Raw genomic sequence first — 21,638 nt, 5'->3', positions numbered from 1 at the left:
TCCCTCAGTGGGGAAATTTGCATTGCACAGCAGCAAGAGTACAGAATCAGTTAAGCAGTACAAAATACACAATATAGAAAAATAAACAACCCAAGTATTAACAAAATCAACAGTTTTCCCAGAGTTATATACAATACAGTATGTAGATAATATGAAACGAGATGAGATATATGACCAGTCTATACACTGAGATCTTGCTAGTGAGTTAATATGAGGCATTATGGAAATACTTCACATAGAACTTAGTATATTGCATTTAGAGCCCTTAATATTGCACATATCATAAAATGATTCTTGTTTGTTTTTTGGTTATTTGGAATTATATGTATAACATTATCACCCTGATATGGAAACAGGATGATGGGAGCTGCAACAGTGACTCCCGACTCTCGGGTATAACCATAGGAGCAAAGGTGGCACTTACTAAGGCGGCCACAGCTCACTGGCAATATTGGTCAGCCACTTGCCTTGACACCCACCACCACCCCTGAGTCCCCCTTCGTCCAAGTAAATCCACCTCAGCTGATGTTGCATTTTAAGCTCCGTTTGCTGTGCGACTGACTACGTCCATCAGCATTACACAGCTTTGTTTCCTCACCTGCTCACCCTCGTCCCTTATCGCAATGGGAGTAAAAGTGGCACTTTCTCAGCACAAGAGAAGCGACAACTAAGCAAGACTTCGGACCAATCTTGCACCGCTTCTTTCCTCGGGCGCTTCTAAGCGCATCAAGGGTTAGCGCATAATGCTAGCAAGGTACACAAGGTCACATACGAGAGAGGTTTTAAAGTGTCACTGACTCTGAAAAGAAAATCTCTTCCCTTTAGTTTCCAGCACATTGAGGTCAGAGTCAGTAGCATGACACTACACTGGGTAGTCCATCAATGTCCTCCTCAAGGATGCTTTAACATGCCAATGCAGGGTAGACGGGGGTCAGCACTGTGATGAACAGTGTCTGAGGACGCCCTGCAGGCCTAAATAAAACTCAATTTAGGAAAATACCATTTTATGACTGTAATTTATTGGGTTTTAATGATGGAAAGATGACCAGCAGTGTTACATAATATTGACAATATTAAAAAATGAGTTGTTTTTTCTGCTGGTAATGATATCGGCCAGCTCGATGTTGTCACGTTTCATCGTTTCCCACCAGTTGCGGCGTCTTGTCTTCTCATTGCGTATGCGAAATATCTAATAGAGTATTCATTCATTCATTTTCTACCGCTTATCCTCACGAGGGTCGTGGGGGTGCTGGAGCCTATCCCAGCTGTCTTCGGGCGAGAGGCGGGGTACACCCTGGACTGGTCGCCAGCCAATCACAGGGCACATATAGACAAACAACCATCCACACTCACATTCATACCTATGGACAATTTGGAGTCACCAATTAACCTAGCATGTTTTTGGAATGTGGGAGGAAACGGGAGTACCCGGAGAAAACCCACGCATGCACGGGGAGAACATGCAAACTCCACACAGAGATGGCCGAGGGTGGAATTGAACCCTGGTCCTCCTAGCTGTGAGGTCTGTGCGCTAACCACTAGACCGCCGTGCCGCCCCTCTAATAGAGTATAATTACTTTTATTTTTATTTGATTTTATTATTTTATTTTAAATTTTATTTACATGTTCTGATTAATTTATTTGAAAAAAATCATTGTTTAATTTTTCCTTATGTGGGCCTTGATGATAAAGTGTGTAAATTAATTGTTTACATGAACATGCTGTATATACTGTAACTTAACCGGTATGTAGCGATGTTATGGTTGTGATTTTTTTTTTTATTGCTTTCAAATGAAATGACCACAAAACAGTCACTTATAGAATACTGAAGTTCAGCATATTGTCCAAATAAGTTAAGTGCATCGCTCATAAGTGTGCCCAACCGTGACTCTTGAAGGCGATGCTTTCCAATGGGCCGTATATTAAACATGCAGAATGGGGAACAGAGGGATTTTCTGCCATGCTAGCAAAATCTTGAAAATGAGCTTTGCAGCTAGAAAGTGGGAGTGGGCTGAAAGAGGGAACTACATTATCCAATCTATTGCGTGATTATTTATGTGTACTGTTGGAAATAGGGTGACACATTCATTGATTTGGTTGGCTTCTTCTAAGGATATTGTCTACCTTACTTTCATACGGGGTAATTGATATTTAACAATCGCACTGTGGAGAATACATGGTCACATTACAAACAGTAGCTCATTGACATTGTATTTGAACCTAGTTAGCGCTAGGAGATCCGGGTTCGATTCCCCCCTCGGACATCTCTATGTGGAGTTTGCATGGTCTCCCCATGCATGCATGGGTTTTTTCCAAGTACTCCGGTTTCCTCCCACATTCCAAAAACATGCTAGGTTAATTGGTGACTCCAAATTGTCCATAGGTATGAATGTGAATGTGTGAATAGTTGTTTGTCTATATGTGCCCTGTGATTGGCTGGTGACCAGCCCAGGGTGTACCCCGCCTCTCGCCCAAAGTCAGCTGGGATAGGCTCCAGCACCCCCCGCGACCCTCGTGAGGAAAAAGCGGTAGAAAATGAATGAATGAATGAATGTTTGTTACATGTTCCTTTGCATGTGTGCGTGTGTATAAATTCAGAGTGTAAATTAAATTTCCTATTATTATTAACGGGGTATTAATAGGAAATGAATTAAAGGTTATTTTGCCTAATTTTTGGATAATAGTCCTTTATTTGGTGGATATTTGACAAATATACAAGTTATTGACATTTTGGACATGTATTTTGCGACTTAGAGGGGCTTGTCAACTTAAATGGGTTCCAATTAGGAATGCAACAATAACATTAGGTCCAACCTGCATGTGACAATCCCTGATGGGCATGCACATGCCTTGGTGAAAAGCCCTCTCCGTGGCGTAGTATCCCATTTCAAACACTGTACATATTTGAAGTGAGGGACAGGCTGCTTAAAAGTGGATGAAAAGGTGAGGCATTGGATGAAGGAGTCGTTCAACTGTGATGCACTCTGCAACTGTACCAGAAATCCATCCGTCCTCATCTGTATTTACTTAATTACACTTTACAATTTGCTTTTTGCTTTTTTTTTTTTTTTTTTTACAATTTGACCTATAACACAAAGCATATACATATACTGACATACATTGGATTGGTTTTAGCATCCTTAGTTTCATTTGTAAGAAGTTCTTTTTTCAGGTGCTCCATTGGCCGTATGAGCATTGAGTACAGCAGTGATGCCACCCTGTGAGCCGTTCATGGTCATAGGGACTCACAAATTCTCACATTGAACACACTCAGCCATATACTCGTATACCCAGAGGCACTTTCTTTTTAGCTGTGCCATAAATCTCAGCTGTCACATAGATTTTCCAGCTCCTGGAGAAGAGAGAATTGGCAGACCCCCAGAAACCTTGAAAAGAACAAAGTAAGTTTTTATTAGTATTAGTATTATTATACAGCCACACAGTCTCTCCTTTGTACAATCAGATGTTTACGGTGTGTTTCACAAAATGGGATTTTTCCAATACAATGTTTCATTTTTGATACCTGCAGTTGAAATGAAAGGCCGCCACATAGCTCAAGTACTGCTGAGACTGGCATTAGGGTTTGATTGCCTGCCTTGCTCACTTTTTGCTTCGTGCCTGCGATTGTGATGGCTCAACAACTCTAATCACAGCTGGGTAAACGGTTTGTACCATGTAATGATTTAATCACTCCGTGCAGTTCTGTGGATACGCCGTGTTGCTTGGAATCGTCAGATGCGATGCAGGATTGAGCACAGTGAATAAACTTGCCACACTAAATGTGGTTCAACACATGCGTCAGGAGTGGTTACACTTTGGGCTGTTTACCCATTTTCACTTCATTTTCTAGACAGTACGAGAATAAAATGCAAAAACTGAAACTCACAGCAAATCAATCTCCTCCATCCAACTTTGTATTTTGCATCTGTCTCTCTCACACCAGATACCGTCATGTCATCCTTCACTATACCCATAAACCTCCTCTTTGGTCTTCCGCTACACCTCCTACCTGGCAGCTCTAAACGCAACATCCTTCTACAATATATTCACTATCTCTCTTCTGGACATGTCCGACCATCTCAGTCTGACCTCTCTGACTTTATCTCCAAGGCCTCTAAACATGTAATGTCCCTCTGATGTACTCGTTTTTGATCCTATCCATCCTGGTCACTCTCAGTGAGAAAGTTCTGTTTCCTGTCTTTTCCTCAGTGGCACTGTCTCTAGACAAACAACATGGCAACATCGCCACATAATAATATGATAGTTTACAGCATTTATTTTTAGGAAAGTGCAATGTTGCAGCAGAAAGAGTTAAAGTTAAAAGTTGAAAAATGCATCCTGCTTTCGTCTTCTCCACTTCTTTGTCCGTTTAGGTGTTTCAACAGGAAGGTGACCTGTTCCCAAACAGGAGACTTTAATTACGACATTTTGACCATAGCCTGTGCTGCACTTTACAGTAGTTCTTCACAGAGTTTTTCATTCTCATTCATGTTTCTCACCTTCTTTATCAAAAGCTGGCACACAATTTTCTTTGACTCCATTATGAGTTATCTTGTAGTCGTGATCAACAGAAAAGCAGAGACTTAATGTGAGAAACATTATCGAATTAAAGAAATAAGAAATCACAAAGGTGGTGTCCATGTTGATCTTGCTGCCACATTGTCTTTGGCAACAGTCACCTATTCAATGAAGGTAAAAGTAATCTTAAATGTTCATATTTCCCTTTCATTCATGACTTTTATACTGTATATTTATATGCATTTAGAATTGTTGTCTGCATGCAAAACTATCATTTTAAAAATATATAGACATGTGTTAACTGAAATGGCTGACAAGTTGTCCCGGAGTGATTTTAATTCTAAGCAAGAAAATCATAATTTTTTGCAGAGGTGCAGACCTAAGGCCAGTCAGGTGTACCATGTTCCACCACACTGAGCATGGTACAGAGAGTTCATAAAAGTCCAACACAATATCAACTTTAGTTGCCAAGTGGGCTTGACCAAAATAGAAGTCGCCACTTATTTTGCGTTTAATAGCTTCCCCTTGAATTAATTAACATATTTAGCAGTGTTTTAAGTATTTTTATTCTCTCAAATGAAGTTCATGTACCTAGATTTACGGTAGTGCTCATTCAGTTTATGAAAGGCCACCTCTTAAATTATGTGTGATGGAAAAAAAAAAGTATTACACATGGTGCGTTAGCTCTCGGAACGCAAATCTATTCTGGCAGCCTAATTCGCTCGTCATTAGAAGAGCTAAATTGAATAATAGACTCTGAGGTAAGTGCGCTTGTGTTCATGCGTGTGTGTGACAGGGTCGCCGATGGTGGGTGGCAGGACTCTGTGGTCCCTCTACCTTGGTCCATCAGTTTCAATCAGGCAGCAAGACAGGCTTTCCCCTTTTGCCACGACCCTTCTCCATTAGGGTGCTGGGGCCCACACATGTAGTCCATTATGGTGTATTACCTGATCAGCACCTGGATACACCACCTGAGGATGCATGGGAGTGAAAGAGAAATTGGGACTTTTCTGATTGTACCAAAAAAAATGCTCTCAATTCTCCTCGTATTAAAATATTTTTTCTTTAATGGAGTAATCACTGGGCTGCCACAGCTTTATTGAGTAGTAATGGGTTTCTAGGATGATGACAGTGGCACTCAATTATCTAACGTCATACATTAACAATCATCATTCACAATGATTTATTTCTCAATTTCCACTTGTTTCTAACATTCACAATGTATCTGGAGCATCTTGGTCTTCTCATTGTAGTAACACAACCGATGGTTAGCACGGAGGCCACACATGCAGGACACCCGGATTCGATTCCCCACTCAGGCATCTCTGTGTAGTTTGCATGTTCTCCCTGTGCGTCCGGGTACTCCAGTTTCCTCCCACATTCCAAAAACATGCTAGGTTAATTGGTGACTCCAAATTGTCCATAGGTATGAATGTGAGTGTGAATGGTTGTTTGTCTATATGTGCCCTGTGATTGGCTGGGGTGTCCAGGGTGTACCCCTCCTCTCGCACAAAGACAGCTGGGATTGGCTCCAGCATAAGTGTACAGAAAATGAAAAACTAAAACAAAAAATTTAAGTTTTTGTTCCCATTTTTCATTAGATTAAATCAACTTTTTTCCATGTACACACAATCTCTCTGTCTAAATCAAGACAGTGAGCATTACTAAAATGTATCATTCATATCAAGATGCTGATTCAACAGTATGATTATTGCACAGATGTGCCTTAGGTTGGCTACAATAAAAGGCCACCAGGGGCCACTTGTTCCCCGACACTGGTATATTTTATTGATGGCATTTTGAATGCACAGAGATACCATGACAAGATTATTCACCCACAACCACCACCTCATGTTACAGCATGATAATGCACAGCTCGGTGTAGCAAGGATCTGTACACAATTCCTAGAAGCTGAAAACATGCATGGCCAGCATTCTTACTGGACATTTCACCCATTGAGCATGTATTGTATTGGAGGCAAATACTGGTCACACCTGATACTGACTGGTTTTCATTCTAGTGGAGAAGACGAGATTAAATTCAGCTCACTGACTCTTTTGAATAAACATGCTCAGGACTAAGACACAAACACAAATTGCTGAATAAATACCAATTATCCCACACTTTGTGTTATGGTATTGATTTTTTTGGCAGCCAGTTTAGACAGCATGTTACTGTATAACTCTAGGTTCATTATGTCTTCTTCCTCCTATGTTTGTTACCTCAAAAAGAAAATCATTTTAGTATAAAGAATAGCTGTCGGAAATGCAGATGGACATCCAACATTTTGGGATAAAGAAAGACTTGGATTTTAGAAAGGACATTGGCATGATAACACTCCCCGGTAGGCCTATCAGTCTGTGTTAAGACTGCTGAGAGGGCTGTCTCATAAGCAGCCTCCCCTGCACAGACCATTTCCCTTGGTCATTTGTCTCTGTCCACTTTCTCTGTCCTTCCTCACCTTTTTTCTTTTCTCCACTTTCATCTCCTCCACCGTCATATTCGAGTCCTCGGTGTGGACCATTTATCTTTTTTTTTTTTTCCGATGATTTTTGCTGAGCTTATTTTAATTTCTGCTTAATTTTGTTGGTCAAACGGTTGATCCTCAAGGTTCAGGGATTCATGTTCTTTTTAGAACAAATGCACCAGCAGTGGTGTTATCACGATGCTCATTAGAATTCCATAGAGTTGATTCATGGTTAAACGTGGTTGACCTTTAGTAAAGCGCATGCAATTGGAATGGTACCTCTTATTGACAGGCTTGAAATCCAGTAAGTACATTGCATTATAGGAAAGAGAAATGGAAAGAAATCTGTAGAAATCCCCACTGTCTGCCATAGAACCGTCCAGTCTTCTGGGAAGACATTTTACAAGATGTTGTAGTGTCTGTGTGAATTTAGGGTGTGGTTATAGTTACATTTACCTCTACCTCAAAATAAGGTGAAGACCCAAGTGTACAGTCATCTGTATACACCAGTCATTATTTGCACTAAGACCCATTTATCATTGCACTAAAATTAACATATCTGCAATATGTCTGCTCCTGCATATGCTCCTGTGCAATATTATGTGTACATTTTGGATATCTTGTATATAGTATACCTTGTATATATCTTGTTAAATTGTCTTTGTTTTACTCTACTTTTTGTATACTTTTTTTAACTTGACTACTGCACTGAAAGGAGAAGCTCTCCAATGTCGTTGTGCATCTTGTATAATGACAATAAAGACCATTCCCATACAGTCATGTTTAGTGCTGTGCCAATTCCACATAGCAAATATTGACATGTTGGGTAAACTCCCATACAACCGCCATTGCCCTTGTAGGGTGTAGATCTGGTTTAGTGTTCCATGACCAGGCCAAAAACCAAAATCCCCTTATAGCTGAGGTTCGATTAATGGATTTATAATTAACCCCATTTGTTTCACTGTTAAAATACCTGAAATAGGATGAAATGCAACATCTGAATTTGGAAATATTTTCATGAGCATGGGTAAAACTCCAACAAAAAATGCCACATTATATAATTATGTTTCAGAGTAAGAGAACACAACCCCAAGTTACCTTTGTTAAGTTTGTTAAGTTAAGTTTCTTCTAACAGCACTTTCATGTGGTGGGCTTGATGCAGACACATCCGGGAAGACAGTTACCTAATCTGTTTGGCCTCCATTATTATTCGTCAAGCTTCACATCATTTGTAACTTGCACAACATAAACTAGACCATATGAAGCCATTATAAGCAGATGTTTATCATTGGTTACCTAGGAAGTGGAAACTCTTGATGCCTCATCATTCCCCTCATGCTGTGTTGATCCTGAACATCCATCTGTTTCTTAAACATAAAACTGAATTCTTCTTACAACCAAATAAGGTAAATACATCAAATACACAGTCTGCCCAAAACAAAAGGACACACATGGGGTTGAGATTCCGGAAGTTGGTCAGATCTAGGTTCTGGGGCCCAAAGAATGAGGTCAGTGATGTCAGAAAAACAGATATGTATGTATATGATCCGATATCTCATTTTTATGCCAATATCAGCCAAAAATATCAGTCTGCCATATTATCAAACATCCCTACTTGAAGATGTACAGTACTTTGTATAATCATTCCACCCTAAGAGATGACCAACTCAAATCATGAATTCCTTTGAGTGCATGTAAACTTCTGACTATAACAGTGTGCTGTTTGACACATGTTCACATGATTTTAGCCTATGCAATGTAAGGTTGAGCAGTCAATCAAGAAGCGAGGCTACCCCTTGACGGTGACCCCTGGATCACAAGCCATTGCTCTCCACCCTCCCTTAGTGCCTTTGCTACCCGGGGCAATCACAGCCACTCACTGATGATTTATGACTACATGTAACCAGTCCAGGGTCTGTGTGTGCAAAAATATAAATGGAAAACATTGAAAAAGTAAGAATTTAAGTAAGAGGAACCTCTGAGCCTGAACACAATCTGTTCCATGATTCTGGTTGACCTCAGATTTGTCCAGATAAGGACTCAATATTTTGCATAGGAAATAATGTAAATAGAAAGCTCCAGGGTAACACTGTTTTCGTAAAACTATTAACTGTGTAGCTAGTGTTTAAAGTAAACATTCTTAACAGTTGCACAAGTGAAAAAACAACTGCAATTGAGAGATGGATATGTATGGGAAAGTGGGGAGCTTGAGAAGCAAGTTGCTTTCCATCGAGCCTAATGGCAGCTCACAATGTCGTATACATTCCATTGTTCTTGTATTATTGTTGAAGGATTGCAGACATTGTACTGCCTGGATGTTTTTAGATATAAGATGGTGATTATATAGTGATAATTTACTTACTGATTAGCATCAACAACAGTGCATAATGTGAAAGTATGTCTGGAGCAAAGGTGTTCTTTAGTCATCATGTGCAGGCACACCATTATCGCTCACCTGCCCTTTGTCTTGGTCTGTCACTATCTCCATGTCATGCTTCAGTGAACCTTGACTTCGCCAGCCTCCTGAAATGCAATCGGCCACAGAACCCATCAAATAAAAATTCATATTGATACTTGGGCTCGGCTTTCCCCACCTTTTCCTTTCTCTCACAATCAGTGGTCCACGATGATAAATGACCAACTGTCAGATATTAAAGTCTGGAACACAGAACAACACATTGCCTCTTTCTTTCCACACCAGATCACCCCTGCAGTTCTCACGCATTTTCATATTTTAGAGACTTATATGGCCACTGCATTTCCATGGGAAGCACTGGACGGACTTTCCACAGTGCAAAACAAGCGATTAAAGAAGCGGGTTAAAATTCATCCCTGCGGTGTCGTCTACAACTATTTGTTAGAGTTGGTAATCTGCATTGGGCAGACTATTCAATTACAATTCACCTGTCATCAATTTGAATGCACAACAAATGTCATTGCCTATGAGTTTTGTTTATAACTACACATGGCTGCTTTTTCAGTAGCTCATACAAACCTCAGGAATTACCTTTTTGTCATTAATATTTCAAATGTAAATTCTGAAAACCAGCTGTGATGTAGCAAACACAAAAACAACAAAATATCTACTGAATTACCGAGTTTATGAAGCGGGTGTCCGGGCTTTTTTACTAAGTACAGTGCTACCTCAGTTTTTGACATGAAACCTTCTAAAATGTCCAGTGAAACTGAAACATATGAAAACCGAATACATTTTTCTCTTAAATAATGTAAATCCACTGAAGTTCCAGACACCCAAAAATATTAACACAAAACACATTTTATCAAATACTTCAGCAAAATACATGTAGATGTCAAACTAAATGGATATATTAAACATTTAGCCCGACTTTTAGCTCTATTGAAGAGAAGGAAACACAGCTGTGAGTGGAGAGAGGCAGGTGGGTGGGATTTGGACGCTGTAACACTCTTATCTGAACCATGAAATCCAAAGAAATACAGCTGAATAGGTGCAGAATCTGGAAGAACTACAAATCTTTCTGTGATGGTTATTGTGTGTAGCTGCTCTATAGGAGTCCACAACTCAATACAAAGGACTGAAAAATGAGCAATGAGGGCTGTAACCAAATATACTGCTGAATTATTTGAATTAATTTAATGTTAATCAAGCCACTCGTTGTCAGCCTGTTTGGAAGTTCGGAGCAAGCTGCCCAACAAAATAGTATTTTGTCTTTTAATATGCTATTGATGTAGTGATGGTGACTGTAATATATATTCCGAAGCTGGAGCCCTCATGAGGTGGCACTGCAGTGTGAAAAATACTGCTGGACAAGGAGTATAAGGGGAATTGAATACTGGTTTACCTATCCCCAAGTGGTCTATAACTCCAGCTTAAAATGATCTGTCTGCATTTTAAATTTGTAGCTTCCTTAACAGCTTATGACAGCTGTTTCCAAAGAACCTCTTCAGTGAAGTGAAGTTTCAAAGTGCACCTTCTCCAGTGACCTTCTATGAGTGGATCTCAGATAGAAAGGCTTCCGTCAAGGGTCACATAGCTTACTTTGAATATACACTACCGGTCAAAAGTTTGGTAGTTATTTGTAAACCTCGCTACAGTCAAGCCTGTAAGTATTTGGCCAATTACGTTTTTTAAATGATTTGGCTTTATACTATCTGCCACTATAGATATACAAATCTATAAATACATCAACATGTGATTTCAAGTGTAGACTTGCAGCTTTAATTAAAGCACTTTGGCAAAAATATTCCATGGCATTGCATTATATTTCATCTGGACTACAAGTTACAAATCTCTTGATAAGCCTTGAAGGCAACAGTATTCCAGATTCAGTATGCTGAGAATACTGAATATAATCTAATACCTCAGTGGTAGAAAGCGAAGTACAGTTTTACATTGATATTTTAACCATATATACGCTTCTTTTATTATGTTTTTACAAGGTCTAAATCCACTTTGACAGCAATTGTGATATCAGTCTGTGGCCTCGATTGGCAGTTATTTTGAGCCACTTGGAACCTTGCAGCGTGCCAAGGGCAGACCTTTTCAATGTCTTCTGTTTTTCAAGAGATAATGATATTCTTTCACTTGGAATAGGATTTTCGGTCTGTCTCATTTTCTCGTTTTTTTTTCCTCACCTTCACCTTTCCATCGCTCTCAATACCTCAGTCCTCACCCCACCTTACCGCGTCCCGCCAGTCGGCCTCTGTTGGTGTTCCCTCCATGGTGGCGTCTCTCTATTGTGCCTTCTCAGTGTGAGCAAGGGATGAGAGACAAATCAAAAACCACTGCATTTCCCCACAGTCCCTCTGACTGTGCCAGATTAAATTAGAGCTTTTTCATCTTCTTTCTCATCTTTCTCTTTCCCCTGCCTCCTGTGGCTCAACTCAGAATTACCTGGAACCAAACTGTCTAGCAACCTGATGATGCAGTATCGTAAGTGCATTTAGAGTGATATTCTACAGCTCTCAACATTGAATCGGTCAGCTCTTCTCGGTTATCTGTTATTTATGAAAGTGTCAACAGATCCAATCTAAATTCTCTCTATATCTGTATTTTAAAGCCTTAAAAAATTGTTCACATGTAATATGACCAAAACACCTTATTTTATGTTTGCCCTAGAATCTGTGCTAATGTGACTAGTATGGGATTTTTTGTTTCCCCACACTGTTTGGACTGTACAATTAGTGTCTTTAGTTGACAACCATGTGTTTGACAGTCAGTTTATTAACAATAACAATCATGGTTTAATCCCCTGTGAAGATGGTCTGACGTCTATGTCTTCCAGCATGACAATGACACAAAATATACAACCAAGACAACAAAGGAGTGGCACACGAAGCAGTACCTTAAGATCCAGGAGGGAACAAGCCTATCTTTGGACCTTAATCAATCCCTAAAATGTTACTTTCCAAGCAAAAGCATCATAATCAGGGGATTGGACCAAAATCCCTCCTGAGATCTTATTGATCCTGTTTTATTGACCCTGATGGTTTTTCCACCATATACACTGGAACCCTGGTTAGTGTCATTCATTTGTTCTAGAATATCCCAGTCAAACCAAAATGGATGCTAACTGAATACATTTTTTACCATACAAAATAATGTAAATCCAAATAATCTGATTCAGAAAACCCAAAATGTCAAAGCAAAACACGGCTTTGTGGTCTTAATAGAAAACAGTATTAAATGTATATAAATTCATATAAAGGATGAACAAAAGGGGTAAATGGACATTTAAGGTGACTTTAAGGTCACTGAAGATGAGCTGCTGGACTGGACTGTTACCAAAGATACAATGTGGCAGCGAGCTCTCTATCTCTTCACCACCTGTTTTGGGAGTAATAGTAACCTGAAATGTTCATTTCATCATTTGTCAACTATATGCATTTAGAATTGTTGTCTGCATGTCAAATTATAATTGGTTGCCATTTTGTTAGCAGGTTATGAATTGGCGTGGATTAAATGTTAAATTTAGATTTTGCTGTAGTTTGTTTCATAATTAAGGGGGATTTACAAAATGAGGGTATTAAAAATGCATATTACCAGCGTATTGACTTCTCAGGACACATACAAAAATTCAAATAACGAATCCTTTGTGAGATGATCTCTCAAATGATTGCACATGATTCTACACATTTATCACAAGGCAGCCTCATCTGAAAATCAAAACTGACAGGCACATTTGCATTGCATGCTGATGAAACTACCTATGCAGCAGAGTGTGGACGAGGAAGGTGACATAAAAGGAATATCTAATGTCTTAAACTAAAATGCACTGTGCAATGTCCAATGTTCAGCTCACGCGCTCGTACAGGCATGTACAGAAGGTCCGACTCAAACCAAAAAGCACTCTAACCAAAGCAAATATCCCCGAAGAAAATCATATAAATCCAATTCATCCTTTCCAGGCACCCAAATATTTTAACACAAAACACATTTAGAGACATGAATTATAGTTTTACATGCAGAAAATGATGCTAAAATAATTCCAAGTGCCTGGTGTTATAATAACCTGAGCGGGCACAAACATACTACAGTAAGTCTAAATGGTTATGTTGTGGATGGAAAATTAGACAGGCAGAAACACAGTGTCATCCTCAATGCGCCGCCAGGTTGATAGACTGTTACGACAGAACCGGAGGAGATGTGTGTGCACGCAGCCGATGACTGAGCCGCTCTTGTCAAATTTGCATACCTCTGAAATGACAATGATATCCTCTCTTTAAACCGTAAAATTCAGAGGTCTTGCTTTTTCAATGGAAATTTGTGAGAATTTTTGTGGTGATTATTGTTTGTGAAATGTAGAATTTTAATTCGAAAACATTCGGGCAAATACTCCATTCATTTCATAGGAATTTTTGTCACTGAACATTGGGAAATTTGGGGATTTAATATATGTAATCCCGGGAGTCCTGAATGAGCTTGACATTTGAGTGGATTAAATCTGTTAAACTGCAGACGCTGGAAAATAAACTTCCAAAATCGTATTAGTGCACACAGCTCGTCTCGCTGTGTTGCAATTCGGAGTTGCTGGGGCAGTGCAAGGGTTAGGGACACCTGGTTACTGCTCAAATTAATCTTATGTTCCACTCTGCTGGACCTTCTCCCTCCCATCTTTCCCCTCAACCTACCTTTTCATTTTCAATTATAGCTTGGAATATGAATCTTTAATAGGGTGATAATTGTGCTAGCATATTTACTGTCACCCACCATTAGCCTAGATTAATTAGTCCATTTAGTTTAGCTTGGGAAAATGGGTGAGGGATGGGGAATGAGGAATGAGTGCACTGATGGAAGGCAAGAAAAAAATGAGTAGAACCAGCACAATCTGTTCCGTATCATAATGTCATCCTTCTCACTCTTTGTGATGTTCTCCTCTGTCTTTTCCTTTTTCTGCCGTCTTAACTTTCTGTTGCTGACTTTTGCCGGCCGTCTTTCGATACTCAGCAGTATTCTTTGCCTAAACCTTTTAAGTTCTTCAGCCTGAAGTTTCTGAATTCCTGCGGTCATACACCTTCTCATACAGGATCTTTTGACTCTCTAATTAGCATCGCAGTCTGTTACTTTTACATACAATAAAAAAAATAACTTCAGATGGCTATGAAGTGGTGACGGGTTCTTGAAGGGTTCAACTCAGAGAAGAAGTCCTGTTCCCTGCAGTATTTCACCACCCTTTGATTTTGTTGTACCTCATTATTTTCCAAGAGGTTATGATACCAAGTAACAAAGGTAAAGCTAACGAGCAAACACATCTGCTATCTTTATGCTTACTGGTCTCAAAATTTCTTTCCACCTATTCTCTTTATATCTCCGGCAAAGGTGAATGTTCAAGCAAATGGCTATTTTTGGTTATGTCGACAACTGCTTATGTCAACTGGTCAGCAAGTCTGAGGAATGTTGATTTAGCTTCACTGTATTTTATTTTCTGCATTGTCAACTCGCCTTGGAAATAATATTTTATCTTGTCTTCATACCAACGGATCCCCATCACTATCTTGATGTCTAGTCAGTGTGTATCAACACACTGTTCCCTCTCCTTGAATGTGCATTATATATTTCGGATACACCCCAAATCAGCATTGCTGTAGCTACTCTATGTAAATTGCTACTTTGAATCAGTTTAAGTGAGCGTGTATCAAGTCAAGCTGTCCTCTTGTCTGTTCTCTGATTTGCAGGTGCAGTGGCAGTCAGGCTGCTCTCTGGTCAGAACAAACCCGTCGCCATGGATATGGATGAAGAGGAGAATATGAGTGAGTCTACTAAGCTTTTCATGTCTTTTGGTCTCTTTCCTGTTAAGAGTTTTTGCTTGTCTCTGCTTTGAAATATACTAGCTTGCATGTCCTGGTGTGCCCCCATGTTGTTTTGAAGCGTAATCAGTACAACACAAATTTCCCCACTGAGGGACGAATAAAGGCATATCTTAATCTCTTAAACAAATAGTTTCACATTTTGCTGCTTGAAGAAAATTAAAAAATAATTCCAACTTAAGGTTTTCTGAAAAAAACATCGTTATGTTGCTAATGATTGTCCTTACATGAAACGAAACTTACACAGACACACTCAGATGTTACTGAAGACTTTAAAGAGAAAGGTTAATCATTACATCTGAAAGACTTCAGGTCCTATTACAGATCTGTCCTTCTTCAAACTTTCTCCTCATAAAAATCTTCTTTTTCTTAGCTCTTTGGACTTGAATTAGACATTTTGAGCTCAAACTGAGTACGCGAGTCTGAGAAGACCCAGAAAAGAATGTACCATCGCATATGTTTTCCCATATCTTAAAGAATAAGCCAAGCTACTCATGGAATAAAACAGGCTGACTGATGAAGACAAATTAAAACAATGACCATAAGTGCAAAGATAAACATGACAAATGAAAACCAACTCGTTGAGTTTGTGTTTATCTAATTTGTCAAAAAAGCCTCACCACAACTGGCAGAAAACAATGCTCACTGCAACGGAGTTAGCAAATTAGCTGCTAATTAAGTTAGCTTAGCTCTTCTTCTTTTTACTGTATATTCCAGCAGTCTGTGTCCCCTGTGGCTCATTGCTGCCTCTCACAGGCCAGTCCAGGTACTAAGGCAATTTTTGTAATTGTCCTGTCTGGGATCCCTTACAGTTATGATTTTTTTTTTAATCACGGTCCTTAAATTTTTTGAAAGCAAACACATCACAAAGTAGTGAAGTGATTCTTAATTAATTCAATTCAACATTCAATTCCCCAGTCGTTATGTCCATCGCTACTTAACACAAGCAGTTTTTACTCTGACCACCTAATTGTGTTGAATCATACAAAACGAGCAAGTTACAGCGACACTAAGGTGACAGAGCCAAGAGTACTAAACATCCCTGTAGTGAATGCTGATTACACAAATTTGAGCATGATTGATATCAACTGCATGTGCCTACCATATTTTAGTGCATGTACCATGGTTGATACACTCCAGTTTCTTCTTAATGTCTTCTTCTTCCAAATACAAGCTTATATTCTTCATTAAGTGTTGGTTAAGCCTCCAAAGAAACATTAACAGACTTAATGTTAAATCAACGTGAATCCACCTTACTGAACCTATTTGTCTCTGTTTGCATGGCAGGAATTCCACTGTGATTGTTGATTGCAGTGATTGAAAATATATCCATTGTGGTATTAATAACAAATTTGGAAATATGGTACACACCGATTTAAGGCAAAATTAGACCAATTGAGTCAATTCTGCCTCCTTACTGAAATATAGTGTAAAGCGTAATTTTTATTAATGTAGGTCAAAGCTGAGGTATATTTCCAGTGCAGGAGTTGCAGGTTAGATTGTGGTTTTGTCCAAACCACCACAAATAGTGTAGGCATTTAACTTAACTTTTTCTGAATAGCTCCTCTTTTTGTCAGTTTTATCTGCTTATTGAGAGCAACCATGAAGAATGCATGTGTCCATAGTGCATGTTTTCAGAGCTCCGAAACTGATGAATGTGCAGTTTCAATGATGACTGATATTTTGGTGTACTTTTTGTTTGGCTTGCCTTGACCTGGCGATTATTCTATTCCGATGGTAACGGCATGTCAGTGCAACACTGATCTCTGATTGGGGTCAGGGTCGGCGGGGGTGCGGTTTCAGAGGCGCTGGGTCACACGAATGGGCTTCCTATTTGAAAACCTTCCTGGAATCTCAATTTTCTTTTTCCATGAACGATGACATGTCATTATTGTCAAATTTTCGTGGGGTTGTCACATTTTGAACTTGCACTCTTGTCACCAGCCGAGCTTTTAGGAACCAGCAGTAGGTGGAGTCTTCTCCTTCTGCCTCTTTTGATGTGTTCTCCCGTTTGCCTGGTCCTCAGCTCCTCCCCTGCACTCCTCCCCTGCACTCCCTCAACCCAACCTACAGCCCCACTCATGCACACTGCGGCCTCTCTTTCTCCTGAGTACCGCAAGGAGTAACCTATCAAGCCTTTGCTGAAGGATGTTATAAATGAAAATTTTTGCCAATATTCCATCCGCTTTGTTTACTGGGTTCAGTGATATGTGTTCCCCAGCGTATCTTGAAAGATTAATCCAAACTCAACACTTGAATTCTACCTTCTTTTCAGTGTAGCTAAAACAGGGACAACATGAGTAAAACTAACGGTCTGTGTATGTGTGGAATTGTGTTGTGTGTACATGAATGCATTGTGGACAGGACTTGAGGAGCTTTGTTTCACCCTGAAAGCAAGTTCCCAATTTCACCAGAACCGTAGGGTAGGATTAACATACCAAAATGTATAAGCCTAATAATTTTTCAGTTTTAAATTAATTAAAAACCAAATTTGACAATTGAATTTAGTTAGTTCTCCATTTAAAAACTGGTTATGATGATTCTCTGATTCTGATCTGAGCTTAAAGACTTGGATCTGTTAGTATTCTTCAATGTATCTGCTATATATAGGAACACAAATCATTGGTTCAGTTCCAAAGAGTGATAAAGGAATCTATAAATTTTGCATTTACAAGATCCTGCAACGAAGGCGTTGTAAGTTACTCTTTCTGGGCACCGCAGGTTCGAGCAGCACTGACGTTAAGGAAAACCGAAACCTGGACAACGTGTCCTGCAAAGAAGGGGTGGGTGTGCCTGAGCAACTCCCCAATGGAAGCGGCCTGGGCAGTCGAAAGCGCCCACTTGAAGAAGGAAACAATGGTCACACACACTCCAAGTTTCGAGCCAAGAAGCGCAAGAAAACACCAGGACCGATCCTACCCAAGAATGCCCTGATGCAGCTCAATGAAATCAAACCAGGTCTTCAGTACAAACTCCTTTCCCAGACAGGACCCGTCCATGCACCAGTTTTTGTCATGACTGTAGAGGTCAATGGACAGTCGTTTGAGGGCATGGGTCCAACTAAGAAGAAAGCGAAACTGAGCGCAGCAGAAAAAGCGCTGCGTTCCTTTGTCCAGTTCCCCAATGCTTCTGAGGCCCACTTGGCCATGGGACGAACATTGACCGTAAACACAGACTTTACTTCAGACCAAGCTGACTTTCCAGACATGCTGTTCAATGGCTTTGAGACGCCAGCCGTGCCTGAAGAGTCCTTCTATGTCGGTTCTAATGGTAGCAGCTCACTAAACTCACTAGGGGAGTACCCACTGCCCACACCACCTGGCAGCAACCTTGTCCAGGCGCCACTGCCCCCTCCATCGGCGTTTAGCTCCCCCTCCAGTGGCAAAAACCCTGTTATGATTCTCAATGAACTCAGGCCAGGCCTCAAATATGACTTTGTGTCAGAAAGTGGGGAGAGTCATGCCAAGAATTTTGTGATGTCAGTGACAGTTGATGGACAAACATTTGAGGGCTCAGGGCGTAACAAGAAGCTAGCTAAAGCCCGGGCAGCGCAGGCCGCTCTCTCAGCTCTCTTCAACATGCAACTAGACCAGACACCATCCAGGCAGCCCATACCCAGAGAGGGTCTCCAGCTTCATCTCCCACAGGTAAGACATTTTTCAATATGAAATTTAACATGTTACAATTTCCTCAGCAATGAAGCCTCAAATGTTGACGGTGATTTAGTGCTTTACACACACACACACATATATATATATATATCTTCCAGTTTGGAAAAGGCTTATATTATCATAAAATCATATATGAACTGAATAATTGACGTTTTGAATGCAGTGTCAGCAGACACATAGGACAAACTACTGTATATTGTCTGGACCACAAGTCGCACCAGAGAATAAGTCGCATCAGTCAAAAAATGGTTCACGAAGAGGGAAGAACATATGTAAGTCACACTGGACCATAAATCACATTTATTTTTCAGTTATGATCATCTGCAATGAAAGTTGTTTAATGGCACAGTAGTACACAGAACAAGAGGCTGGATGATAGGTACACAAAGTAACACATTAACAGTTATTCTGCTACACAATAACATAAAGAAACTACCTGGGAGGCTGGCTAAGCTAAATTAACAAAACAAGACAGTGAGTCTGACAAGCATGTTACCTGTAAGAAAGTTTGTCAAGCTCCTGATCTTATTCCACATCACTGTTGTTGTTCCGAGCCTTAAATGCCTTGTCATGGCTGACAACCGTAATGTGTATATATATTAGGGCTGTCAAATGATTAAACTCTTTAATCAGATTAATCATGGTTTCAAATTAATTAATCATGATTAATCACCATGTCTCACTATGTCTGAAATATCCCTTTTATTGAAAAATATCTTTTTATTGAAAGAAAGACAAATTAAAGGGCAGGATAATGTATATTTGTATGTATTAACTACACCAAAATTTAAATCAAATGAAAAGATGGCACACATGTCTGAAAATCTATTTACTTAATGGACGAGAGATATGTTTGTTTTAGAGTTCAGATACATGAATGGTGTTTGAATTGCACTGCTGATGTGTTCAGCTCAGAATAAAGTTATGAAGAGGAGACGGAGTCTCTGTGACTCTGTGGGGAGCTACACTGTGCCGCCCTCTGTCATCATAACAGAGGGCGGTGGCTTGCCATGATGCGCACACGTTAATCACGCAAAAAAATGTGACTTGATTAATGCAATCAGTTAGTAAATTAGTTGACAGGCCTAATATATATTTAGAGTATGTGTATATTAGGGATGTTCACGCGTGGCTCACACGTCACACATCATCTGGACTTTGACGCAGCCCCGCACACAACGAAAGTTCCTCCTGCACTAAAAGTGCACTACATAATGTCTGCATGCTCTAAAATGCATACTGAGGTGGGACTCATCCCTAAATTTTGCCCACACTTGCAAGTAGAACGGGATGGGACCGGGGCTTTATAGCCGCTGCCTGACGGATGATCACATCACGAGCCTCAAACTCACCACACCCTGCCACATGTTAGGCACCAAATGCCGCACCAATCTGAAGCTTTTTAAAGCGCCACCATGTTGAGACATTTTTTGAAACACGATTTGCAGAGTGTAAATCATAGTCACTCTCACAAAGACAGGAAGTCCCACACACAGCAGACATGCTTGCAGGGGGCCGGAGCTGATCGGCAGGGGGAATCGCCGTTTTAAACCAAGTATCGGCCGATCTATAGCCGATGATCGGAACACCCTTAAATTTAATTTTTTTTCTGGTTTTCTTTTCAGATCAACTATATTGTTTGAAATTTATACGATAATGTCTGCCATCTCACAAAAGTTCCTTGAAAAATCAGTTGATCCCATTTTCTGATCCCAGGTTGTTCCTAGGTGGCTTGAGAAGCTGGTGGTGAATGCTGGCGCCTATATATATATATTTTTTTTATAAAACTCCATGCTATACCTTTCAATCACCCCGTGTGTGTGTACAAAACTGTTGCAATAAATCAAAATTAAAGTAAAGTGGAATATTTACCATTAAATAGAGAAAACATTTCCCAAGAACATCCGCCCTCTGCGGTGTGTAATATGTACAATACTGTGTTGATGCTGTCTTTGTATGAAAGTGTAGGTTTGGAGTATTTTGGTTCAGGGTTCTCCTGTAAGCACTGTAATACTGCTTGGAAAAAGAAAAACTGATATAGGATATCACGTTGGTCGAGTGGTCAGCATGTCGGCCACACAGTCAGGAGATCAGGAAGAGCAGGGCTCGAATCCCCTCTCGGGCATCTCTGTGTGAGATTTGCTTGCTGTCTATATGTGCCCTGCGATTGGCTGGCGACCAGTCCAGGGTGTACCTCGCCTGTCGCTGGGATAGGCTCCAGCATACCCCTGAGACCCTAATGAGGATAAGCGGCATAGAAGATGGATGGATGGCTTGGTGCTAAGTCAGAATTTCCCATTCAGACCAGCAGTGTAACTCTAATGTAAGGTAGTTAAGCAATTTTTTACGAACCAGCAGTCCGACGGCAAGGTAGGTTTGTTTTCTTGGGCGTGAGCGGTGATTTGCTGTGACATAATATTAGAGAACATTTTTTTTTTTTTCAGTTCACTGGGAAACTTGCCAAGTAAATATATTAAACCGTTTAGCACTTAAATAGTAGTATTCATTTACATTCTTTTGCTCAAGCTTTTAATAAAACAGTTGTGGGAGGAATGAGTGCATGTTCTACAAATGAACAGAGATTGTGTTATGGACACAGATACATTGGCACCTCGTTTTTTATTATTAATTTTTCCAAAGGGTCCATCTGGAATCAAATCATCTGAAAATTTAATAGATTTTTCCATAACAAATA

General features: G+C 40.0%; 1 protein-coding gene across 3 annotated transcripts in view; it reads left to right on the top strand.

Moving 5' to 3' along the window:
* The window catches only part of adarb1b (adenosine deaminase RNA specific B1b), a 100,578-nt gene that overhangs the window by 60,283 nt on the left and 18,657 nt on the right, over positions 1–21,638 (top strand). For all 3 annotated transcript variants that reach the window (XM_078795488.1, XM_058081179.2, XM_058081178.2), the window contains 2 exons: positions 15,141–15,215; positions 17,994–18,919. In XM_078795488.1, coding sequence (XP_078651614.1) covers positions 15,188–15,215; positions 17,994–18,919 — 954 coding nt within the window. In that variant the 5' untranslated portion in view covers positions 15,141–15,187. The remainder of the gene's footprint in view (positions 1–15,140; positions 15,216–17,993; positions 18,920–21,638) is intronic.

Source organism: Doryrhamphus excisus, linkage group LG12 (assembly GCF_037039965.1).
Source record: "Doryrhamphus excisus strain RoL-2023G ecotype Guam linkage group LG12, RoL_Dexc_Guam_v1.1, whole genome shotgun sequence".
Classification (NCBI taxonomy): Eukaryota; Metazoa; Chordata; class Actinopteri; order Syngnathiformes; family Syngnathidae; genus Doryrhamphus; species Doryrhamphus excisus.
Note: the sequence above shows the minus strand (reverse complement) of the source record. Positions and strands in the feature narration are given on the sequence as shown.